Source organism: Asparagus officinalis, chromosome 6 (assembly GCF_001876935.1).
Source record: "Asparagus officinalis chromosome 6, Aspof.V1, whole genome shotgun sequence".
Classification (NCBI taxonomy): Eukaryota; Viridiplantae; Streptophyta; class Magnoliopsida; order Asparagales; family Asparagaceae; genus Asparagus; species Asparagus officinalis.
In genome coordinates this window covers 8,754,714-8,766,788 of record NC_033799.1, presented here as the reverse complement: position 1 = coordinate 8,766,788, position 12,075 = coordinate 8,754,714, and the positions used below count along the sequence as shown (strand labels likewise).

Here is a 12,075-nt window from a genome sequence, read left to right as displayed (position 1 = left end):
ACGAGCTTGAGAACCATGCAGGCGAGCGAAGACGTCGACTCAGGCGAAGTCGACGGCGAACTGCAGGCGCAGTTTCAGGTGGAGCTCGAGCAGGCGAGCTCAAATTGTGGGAAACGCGACCCTCGCGTTTCAGACACCGACCCTCGCGTTTCAGACACCGACCCTCGCGTTTGGGACACCGACCCTCGCGTCCAAGCTCTGACGTCCGCGTTTTGGCGCTCCGACGTCCGCGTCTTCGCGTGGCTGGCGACAGGCTGTCGCCAGCCTGTCATGTTTGCTTATATAAACCCCTCGTCGCCCTAGGGTTTTGTTGTTGCTTCTCTCCTCTGATTTCTCTCTGGCGGCGGCACCAAAAATAACGCAGCAGCGTTCCTCTTCTCCAAACCTTGAAATCGCAGCAGCGATTTTGGTTCTTCATCTCCAGCGATCTCAACTATGCATTGAGGGGAGATTAAGAAAGGACTTTAGAGAGAGAGAGAGAGAATTGAAAGGGTTTATTCCCTTTAATTATTAACACTGTAGCTACAGTGTTCATCTTTGAGAAATCTCAGTTTTGGGATTTGCTCTTGATTTGTAATTTCTTGTTTGATTAATAAGAAATTGACTGTGTGGCTCCCGAGGACGTAGACAGTTACCGAACCTCGTATATCTTGGTGTACTTTTTCTATTCTGCGTTTCTGTTACATTAGGGATTTAGGCGTTAAATTCCCAACAGCTAGCACAAATGGGGAACCTAGTCTACCAAAAACACACAAAGTAGTCCTATGTAACTCTACTGAAATTTCATTTGCAAATTAAGTCTCATCGATAGGTCCAAAAGATTTTTAAAAAAATCCATATAGAGAGCACTCTATATAGAATCATTTATGGAGACAAGAGTACGTAGTCTATGCTTACTCCACGACTAATTTTAAATCAGTATAACTGTATAAGCAATTACATAAAATTAGTGCAAACTTTCGTTAAGCATCAACACAGCAAAACGGGAAACAAATTTTATTACCAAATTTTGGTTTTTTGAGCTTGGATAAAGTGAGGGACAGATAAAGACTTTGGAGTATCAAACTCTCAAATTGACACCAATTTGGAGAACTTTGGGATACCGGGCTGTGAAAACCGAACTTCATGATATCGACCTCATAGTTAAAAAGGGTGAATCTTTTGGGTATTAAAATGCAAACAAGCCATATTTTATGTTAAGGGGCTGTTTGGTTCGTTTCCTAGATATAGAGAAATGCATTTTCATGTACAAAAACACAAGTTTTGAGTTTTCCAAACTTTTCCAAGAAATAGATTGTTTCGCTTTGGTTCACATAAAAAAATGATGGGAAACCAATGCATTTATTTTTCTTATGTTTGGTTCGCATGGGAAAAAAGAGAAAACTTTTGTTTATATGGCAAAAAGCCGACGTGGCTGCAGTTTTCGTCGATTTCGCAAGGTTAAGGGAGGAATTTGGGGAGAGAAAAAAATTCTGATGTGACGGCGATTTTCACCGAGTTTTCCTTCTTCAACCATAGCGAACCAAAGATGGGGAAAAAACCGACTGAAAGTTTATATCCTACGTGACCACGAAAAATCTGATATGAAGGCGGTGTAAAACTTTTCCACCAAGTTAAAAAACGAACCAAACAATGAGCCTTAAAAGTATTCGAGTCCCCACCATTTTTTTAACCCCTAGCAAGTAGCCTCTTGCCATGTGATCCAAATAATTAACCACCGCATATGTGCTCCTTCACTCACTATCCCAAAATCAAAATTAGTGTTTTGCGAACATCAACAACCGCTATAAATACCACTCCACGCTCCCCAACCACTCAATATTCCACTAAAATTCCAACACTAATAAGATATATACCCTATGGATCAAGAGAAGAACAACGATGGAAGCCTCAAAGTTGATGACGATGAGAAAAGAGTCGTCGGAGGGCTTAGAACAATGCCCTTCATCTTCGGTAATTAATTAATCTTTCTCTATCTTTTTCCTTCGCTGTTCACAAATTCTTGAATTTCTAGCACTACAACTTCACCCTCGTCTCGTCGTCGACGCAGCCAACGAGATATCGGAGAAACTTGCGGTGGTCGGATTCTCGGCAAACATGGTCACTTACTTAACTGAGCAGCTCCACATGCCGCTAACAAAGGCTGCAACCACCCTCACATGAAATTTTGACAGATATTACCTCTGGAGAAATTAGTGAGTCTATATGAAGATAAAGAGTAAAAAAAAAAATTCACCCACGGGATCTACCTGCATTATTATGAAAGTTCAAAAGAATGATTAAGGGGTACCTACGTATAAGTAACCCAAATTATTACGGTTCTGTTATTATGATGAAATATATTTTCTCACAGTGTACGATATTCTTCCAATGATTTCAAAGTTTGTGCTCTTTTTCTTCAAAAAAAATTTAATAAAGTCTATGATATTTTTATACTAATCAATCATATTTGGTTATAGAATCATGACACTTATATATACATGTTTGAACATATATACCTAACACACACACACTTATGGTAATTTGAATTATGATGCTAATTGTGATTGAGAAAAGCTACCATCAAATATTGCAATATTTTCTACCACCGTTACATATCGCTTATTGATTAATATAATATTTGAAGGTTTTAATAAACCTTAATTTGTTCACAGGGAATGATCCTACTAACAATATCAGCAGTCCTCCCCCAATTCAGACCACCACCTTGTTCCACCAAAAACCCTGTCAATTGCCAGCAAGCCTCATGGTGGCAGGCTCGGCAATCTCTACGTCTTCCACTCCTGCCTCACGCGCACCTCGGCGCAGGCGGCATCCGCGCGCCTGCGGTCCGTCGCCTCGGCGCGCGACCAATTCGACGCAAAACGGACCCTAAGAACAAGCAAAGACATGGAACTTCTTTCAACTGGTCATATTCGCTCATGGGCTTATCCATGCTTCTAGCGGTCAGCTGTGGTGGTCTATATTTCAAGAACAATGTAGGGTGGGGTTTAGGGCTGCGGGAGTCCCTACGGCGGCGATGAACGTATCGGTTGTTTCGTTGCGTCGCGGGTATATCGCGATGTATGGAGCGGTTGGATTCCGCAGGCGAGCCCGTGTTACTGTAGGCTTCTGTGGGGCAGGTGGTGGTTGCCGCTTATAGGAAGAGGAAGTTGGCTACGGTTGAGGATGCTAGGTTGTTGTATGAGAATGATGAGATCGATGCTCCTATTTCTCTTGGGGGAAAGCTAATTCATACGAAACAATGGAGGTTAGCAATTTGTTCATTTTCATGTGTGTTTATGTTCGAATTTATTCCGTTAATTAAGTCGGCATTAATCTTATTTTTTTTAATATCTACATTAAATATGTGGCCATTGAGAATCGAATCCGAGACTGCTTCAACATCATCTAAAAAATTCTGGCACTGCATCAAAAATCTGAAGTTGTAGTGATAAGTTAGGAGATGCACAATTTAATTTATATTCTAACGGCTAGTTGATCTAGTAAGTATCTAAATAAGTTTTACGATAAATTTCACGAAATTACGGTCGGTTTATGAGTGGTTTCGTAGAAAACTACTATGAACCATTTTATTAGAGAAGAATACTGCAAAGTTTCAAATCAACAGAAAAACGAACTACATGATAGTTTTTTAAAAATTCTAGAGTTTTATCTGACAGCATCTTAACGTTCATAATAATTTAATGGATTTATCTAAAAGATTAATATAGTTGGTAAATCATAAGCATAAGTTCATGACTTTTTATAGGTAGCCTTTTTCTATAGTATGTGAAATTTGATGGTTTGAAAGTTTATGGTAAATTTCTAGTAAACATATAATTTATGAAATTTACCCTGTATCAATAATGTTACTAAATGATTAGGGTATAAAGTAGCAAAGGAAATAATGGATGGAGGATAGGACAAATATGTGATAACTACTCCCATGTGAGGGAAGCCACGTGAAGAAATGGACTTGATTAATGCTTGCTTGGCATCTTCTGTTTATAGTCACGTCATCATCCACCGAATTAATCGCGTTGCGTATTGTGTACAAAGTTTGAAGACAAGCTTTATATCAATTACAAATTGGATGTATATAATTAGATAGTAAGATATATATAAAAATATGTGGAGACGCTAATCTTTAACAATGACTTTGGACCATTGGGAAAATTTGCAAAATAGACCATTTTTATGAAATATATAGCGAAATAGACCACTTTGTAAAATAATTAGCAAAATAGACTTCTTTTGAAAAAAAGAGGTCGATTTTGAAAAACAAGGCTCAGAAAACATACGGGACTACTAGTCCCGTATGTTTAATCACGGATTAGTGACTCAGAAAACATACGGGACTACTAGTCCCGTATGTTTAATCACGGATTAGTGACTCAGAAAACATACGGGACTAGTAGTCCCGTATGTTTTCTGAGTAGAAAATTTTACTAATCAGTGATTAAAACATACGGGACTATTAGTCCCGTATGTTTTCTGAGCTGTTTTGTAAAATAGACCTCTTTTTGGCCTGTTGGCCAAAAAGAGGTCTATTTTGCTAATTATTTAGCAAAATGGTCTATTTTGCTAAATAATTAGCAAAAACAGTCTATTTTGCAATTTTTCTCTAGAAATAAATGAATCATTTTTTTATTGTTAATGTCATTTAAGCTAGAAAACAATATAAACAAACTTTTAAAATTCACTTTTTTTTGCAAGTTTAAAATTCACTTGTGGTACTCATATGTTTAGAAACATTAATGCGCCAGCGCCAGGGACTTAAATAGGGGACTCAAGGTATGGGACAGGTGAGGTGTCACCATTCAGTTCATGATGCAATGTTCATGAACAGTGCATCATGCAACCGAATGGTAACACATCACATGTCCCATACTTTGAATCCCCTATTTGGGTCCCTGTAGCAACACCTGTTTAATTAGAAATTAGTATTTTACTCATTTACCTTAATTAATTGGTAGTCCTTTCGTAGAATGATTTGGATAAAATAATTGATTTACTGTTCACAGGCATACGCCCTCTTCTCTTATAAAAGCCAAAGAGGAACACTCGAGCTTTCACTTTGAGTACAAAATCATGCGTGTACACGTCATGCATGATCCAAATGATATTGGCCAAACCGAATATTCCGTTGAGATAAAACCAGTGGCGGACCCATCCTTGTTCAAAGTGGTTCACTTGAACCACCTCATACAAAAGTTCTCTATAGCCTAGTGGTATTGCAGTTGGTAATATTTTGTAAGAGGTCTGGAGTTCAAACCATCCAGCCTTCGAAAATTTCTCTTTTAGGCTTCTTTCCTTTTACCTCCCCTCTATTCTTCTTCTTCTTCTTCTTTTCCTTTCATTTTATCCCTTTGTTCTGTCTACCTCTTTAAGGCCTTTTATAAATATTTTTGTTTCTTATATATATAAGTCAAATCATTGTTTAAAAATGATTGTTTTTCTCTTTAATAACCCTTCCTTCATTTTTTTCCCACCTGCTATTATTTGAGAAAAAAATTTAGTGTATATTTTGAACCACCACCAAAAATGTTGTAGATCCGACACTGAATAAAACGATAAAAGAAATGCACCGATAATAGTGCTATTATTTTAGTACTATATCTTTCTGGCCATGTAATCCAATTAAGTCACGAGAATTCTCTTTCACCAAAAATAAAAATAAAAATAAAAAAATTTCGTAAATCATTTAATAATAAAATGTACAATGTATATGACACCTTAAGACAAAGCACCAATGATACAAGACTGTCCTCTTCCTTAGAATCTTTACAATTGCAGGCTTGCAGCCCATCGGAGTTCACCACAATATTGGCGGAATTAATTCCAAAATTTCAACTTAATTCTCTCTTATGGTTCCCTCCATCACAGCTCAATTCACATTCTAAGCATTAACTTTTAAAATCCAAATTTTACTCTAGAATCAGAGTTTCACGAGTGAGAATAGTTTTACATCAAATAAGACTAGCAGTAGTGAATATTAAATAAAAATCAAATTGCTTTCTGAAGTAGCATTTATATATTCGTAAGGAATTTATTGAAAATTCTTGGAAAACCCTCATCAGGCGTTTTGCACGTAACGTCATGAGCATCTTTTCCCCCCAACTTATCCCTCAAAGTAATACAATCAAGTTTAACTTATCCCAAAAAAAGGCAAAAATACCCTCCAGCATAAAAAAATTAATGAAATACTAAAAAGGGTACAATAGTGTTTTGTTGAGTGCAGTGTAGAATAAGAACACTATTAGAACAACATGATCCATATAAGTGGAAGAAATTCCTAAAATGCCCCATTTTCACTTACAAGCATCTTACTTATAAGGGAAAAATGTGTCCAGACCCCAAAAACAGAAACTTCATGTGCTGCAGCCCCTCTTAGTTTCCCCCATGTGATTCAGCCCCTTGAAGTGTGACATTTTGTACTGCAGCCCCTTTTTAGCAATTATTACATACCAGCTAAGCTAAAAACCTCAAAACAACCTTATCACATCTCTTCAATCCTTCAAACTCAGCTCTCTCATCTCCCTATGTTAGTTCTAGCTAGTTGGGGGCAAGTTAGAACTAACAATATTCGAAGCGATATAACGAGAGGTAGAAAATAAGCCCAAGTGAAAGGAAGATACCATGTGATAGACAATATAAAGGGCTACACACCAGCGAAGACGGTGATGAAAACGGAGACCGGAGGTGACCGGAAAAAGCACGCGAAGTCGACATGGTGCTGCTATTTTCCGCTCGCTGCTACCATCGAGCGATGTTTCGAACGTTACCGAGAGAGATAGAGACTGAGTTAGAACGTGATACAAATTGGAGGTGATAGGCAACATGTAAGGCTAGTCACAAAAGAAAAAATCGGCGGAAACGGAGATTGGAGGTGATCGGAAAGTGCGTGCGAAGTCGGCACAAAACTGCAGCGCTGTGCCGACTTCGCGCTCGTTTTCCGGCCACCTCCGGTCTCTGTTTTCACCACCGTCTTTGCCGGTGTGTAGCCCTTTATATTGTCTATCACACGGTATCTTCCTTTCACTTGGGCTTATTTTCTATCTCTCGTTATATCGCTTCGAATATTGTTAGTTCTAACTTGCCCAACTAGCTAGAACTAACATGGGATGGGCTAGAACTAACATGGGACAGGTTAGAACTAACATGGGGCAAGTTAGAACTAACATGGGGTAAGTTAGAACTAACATGGGGCGGGCTAGAACTAACATGAGGCGAATTAGAACTAACATGAGGCAAATTAGAACTAACATGGAGCAAGTTAGAACTAACTTGAGAGCCCAAGAGCCTAGAACTAAGATGAATTAGAGCTAGAACTAACATGGGGCGTGCTAGAACTAACATGGGGCGTGTTAGAACTAACATGGGGCAAATTAGAACTAACTTGAGAGCCCAAGAGCCTAGAACTAACTTGAGAAAAAGCTCCTCCCACCTCCAGCGAAGCCCACCGAGACACCCCGACGACCCCGACAACCTCCTCCCACCTCCGGCAAGCCCGGACAGCGGAGAAAAGCTCCGAACAGCGAAGAACAAACCCGAACGGCGAGAAATTGCACTGCAGAAAACTACAGTTTTGTGCCAACTTCGCACGTACTTTCCGATCATCTCCAATCTCCGTTTTCGCCAATTTCTTCTTTGTTGACTAGCCCTACATGTTGCCTATCACCTTCAATTTGTATCACGCTCTAACTCGGTCTCTATCTCTCTCGGTAACATCCGAAACATCGCTCGACGGTAGCAGCGTTGTGCCGACTTCGCGCGCGTTTTCCAGCCACCTCCGGTCTCCGTTTTCACCACCGTCTTCGCCGGTGTGTAGCCCTTTATATTGTCTATCACACGGTATCTTCCTTTCACTTGGGTTCATTTTCTATCTCTCGTTATATCGCTTTGAATATTGTTAGTTCTAACTTACTCAACTAGCTAGAACTAACATAGGGAGATGAGAGAGCTGGGTTTGAGGGATTGAAGAGATGGGATAAGGTTATTTTGGTGATTTTAGCTTAGCTGGCATGTAATAATTGCTAAAAAGGGGCTGCAGTATAAAGTGTCACACTTCAAGGGGCTGAATCACATGGGGGAAACTAAGAGGAGCTGCAGCACATGAAGTTTCTGTTTTTGGGGCCTGAACACATTTTCCCCTACTTATAAGGTATGAAGATCATATTAGTATCAGTTTACTCATTACTTATTTTAAACTTATAAGTAAGAAAAAAATAAGTTGAGATTCTCCAACTTATGTTTGACCACTCCTAAATAGATTTACTTAGTAATGTTAAAAAGTAATGTTAAAAGACTATCTTACCCGCTAACAAAATAAGTAAAAATAAGTAATAAATAACTTAGAAGTAACCATAAAATAAGAATTAACCAAACATACCCTAAGTGGCAGTCCATGCATGTTTGAGTGAAATTTGGCGCCAAACCAAATATGAATTGGGAAGAGTAACTAAATTGTAGTCACTATTTTGACTCTAAATATTCCCAAAGATTTTGAAGCTAAGTAACAGAAATCTTCCTCTCTATTTCAGGTTCTTAGACAAGGCAGCAATCATAACAGAACAAGACCAAGTATCAAAAGCCTCCTCCTCCTCCTCCCCTCCAAACCCCTGGCGCCTCGCCACCGTCCACCGCATCGAAGAACTCAAATCGGTAATCCGCATGGGCCCAATCTGGGCCTCTGGCATCCTCCTCATCACTGCCGCGGCCCAACAGCACACCTCCAAGCCAAATCCATGAACCGCCGTCTCCTCCCCTCCCTCTCCTTCCAAATCCCCGCGGCCTCCATGACCGTCTTCACCTTCCTCTCCCTCCTCTCCACCATCTCCCTCTACGACCGCCTCCTCATCCCCCTCTTCCGCCGCCTCACCGGCCTCGACCGTGGCATCCCCTTCCTCCACCGCATCGCTGTCGGCCTCCTAATCTCCACTCTCGCCTCCCTCGTCGCCGGCTTCGTGGAACAAAAGCGTAAACTCTACTTTTTTAGCGAGCAGAAACCCCTCACCGTGTTCTGGTTAGTTCCCCAGTACGCACTGCACGGCGTAGCTGAGGCGTTTACTTCGATCGGACATTTGGAGTTCTTTTACGATCAGTCGCCGGAGAGTATGAGGAGCACGGCGACGGCGCTTTATTGGCTGGTGATATCTGCGGGGAGTTACACGAGTAGTTTGCTGGTGGATGTGATTCACAAGTATTCGAATTGGTTGCCGGATGACTTGGATGAGGGGAAGTTGGAGTACTTCTATTGGATTGTTACAGGGTTGCAGGTTTTGAATATGGGGTTTTTTGGGGTTTGTTGCAAGTACTATACATTTAAGCCTCTACAGGTTAGAATGGAGAATGAGGGTGTGGAGCTGAGTAAGGCGTGACTATATATATATTGAGAGAGTGCTTATTGGATAACAGTTGTAGACTATTTGTAACATGTTTTCTCTGAGTAAATGAATGTAAGTAAATTATGTTGCATGCAATGCAGTTGCAGTTGATAAGTTTTGCATCAGCCAGAGTTTTATTTCATTATAACCGATAGATAGAAAAAGGATGAAATTTTGCATTGACTTTTTTCTTTTCAGCGAACAATGCCCTCCCATGTTTCCAGTAAATTAATTACCAAAACGTATAGAGTATATATAAGGCAATACTAAACAAAGGAAAATAGCTGGGAAAAAATATTCAATGCAGATTAGTTACAGTTTATTATCAATTAGAGAGATAAAAAGATCTAATTACTCAAATAATAGCATTCAAATCCTGTTATAAGAATAGGATTATGTAGTCAATTAGCTAAACTATCACCTATTCATTCGGGTTGAGTCCGAATTTTAATTGCATTGAAACTAAAAGATACTGGATATGGGCTAATGCATTTGAGCCATCCAAAATCAAAATCTATGTTTAGTATTCTTTAGTATACGTTCCCCTTTCAAGATAAATATTGCAAAAGGGTTAATCAAAAAGAAACTAAATAGAATAAATCATTGATCTTGAGTATTTCTCACCATATGAAACACCAATAACATTGTCTTTTGCTACACTTGATTCTGTCATCTTTGTACGCGTATCATGGTATCGTGTCTCACCAACCGAAACACCAATAATATTGTCCTTGGCTGCACCTGATTCTGTTATCTTTGTATGTTTATCATGGTCTTGCATCTCCAGCCTGAAGAAAACAAAGACTAAAGAATCTGGCCTACTTATCGCTCTATGCTCATTTTGTATGAACAAATGTTTCAAAATTTAATTTCTTAGTTTCTTAGCATACTTCTACCAGTGTGGAGCAAATGACCCACCCGAAGACTGGTCATGATCCATAAGCACCGAGCACTTAAAGTATGAAGAGTTTCTTTCCGCACCCCTTTGATTCATATGTATGCTAGGTTCACCCTGGATAGAAGCTAGTAAGAAAACAAGCAAATAAATAAATAAATATCATATAAAACTCAGAGGTTACCAATAAATCATCATAATTTAAAGATAAATTTAACTAGTAAGAAACTGATAAGTGATATTACCATCTGTGGTGAATGGTGACGTTGTATCCATTGATTGGTTTCTGAAAAATTAATTGAAGGAGGAAAAAAAATTAATAACCATTGTTCAAAAGATGATATATATATATATTACTTTAGCAAAGTTCTAACTTACAACAGGATCTTCATCTTCGCCAGAGTTTATTTTGTTCATTTTACCAATAAAATCTCTGCCATGATAGCTGCGATCACATAATGCCCAAATGAGGTAATTACTATGTAACTCAGAACCGAGAGAATAATCTCAATCCGTAATGTCATACCCATGACTTTTGTTGCCTGCAAGAACGCACAGAAAGGCATGAATCATGCAACAAGAGATTCTTCTGGTCATCAGCATTATATAGAGTTTCAGGGCCTCTGATAGTATTATTTCACAGACACCATTTTCAAGATAATAACAAGTACCTGCACATCTGCATTAAAACAAGAAGTGCCTAAATGTTGAGTAATATTTCTGTCAGTGTACAAGTTACCGTGATATATTTGAAGCACAGTTGCATGCATGGGTTATTCACATTACCTGCTACTGTAGGAAAATTTTAGAAACGCATTTGTTTAAATCTTTTTTATTATAGTGGGTATTAATACACTGCTAAACTATAATTTAAGCAAGGAATTAAGTTAATGGCTTACCGTCATGAAGTAATTCACTATGATATGCGTGTGAAAATTTTATATTTGAAGCTACATAGAAAAATTATAGATTGCATTTTTTACTACAAACCTTTTAACCTTGCATGACATCGAACTTCTATCATACTGACTTTAGTTTTGTTATAGTTTACGTATTGGTTTGTCAATGTATAGAGATGGTACTAGTTTTCTCCCTAAAAGGAGGACCTATGGATTAATTAACCCATCTGAGATATTTTCTCATTTCTCTAATATGACACATTCTGTATAGAAATCTTACTGAATGGAAACAATGTTGAAACTGAAGGGATAAAGAACTCTAGACAATGCAATTATAAAACAAACAAAAAAATCCATATTATCATAAATCTAAACAGAAGTTCAATAACACAATTCATATAAATTTAGTTCTTTACTAACAATTTAATGGATTTTCTAACTAAGATAGACCTAGCGGTTTGAAGAAAACAAAAGGATAAAAATCATCGCTGACATTCTGAAATATACAAAAACAATACATGAAGAAACTTGTCAAATACAAATAGAAATTTAAGAGAGGGGAGGGGAGAGTTGGAATTTGATGTTTCTAGAGACTCGGAACTCCAACGAACCTTGCATTTTTGGAGAGCATCATCAAAATATAGTGTATTATAGTGCCAAAAGAGAGCATGGATACCAGGGTGAACCTCAACATCAATATCCATTGTTGTTGCCGTAATCAACCTATGTAACTACTATGAAGCAAGAATCAACTCAAGAGAGAATCAGTGGCAATGGTGAAAAAGAGAGCTTAAGGCTGCGTTTGGCAAAGGGTTAAATGGAGGGTTAAGGGGGTTTAACCCTTCATTAGTCTGCCAAACAGTTAAATAAGCCAAAGTGTTTGTTAACCCGCACGTGAGCATTTTAACCCGTT

The 12,075-nt window shown here is 38.6% G+C and overlaps 1 protein-coding gene across 1 annotated transcript; it reads left to right on the top strand.

Moving 5' to 3' along the window:
* Positions 1,752 to 9,493, top strand: LOC109845710 (protein NRT1/ PTR FAMILY 3.1-like). The gene is given in 6 exon segments (XM_020414980.1): positions 1,752 to 1,953; positions 2,051 to 2,160; positions 2,643 to 2,828; positions 3,108 to 3,250; positions 8,526 to 8,713; positions 8,716 to 9,493. Coding segments are annotated over 6 exon segments (1,368 nt in total). The 5' UTR covers positions 1,752 to 1,859; the 3' UTR covers positions 9,363 to 9,493.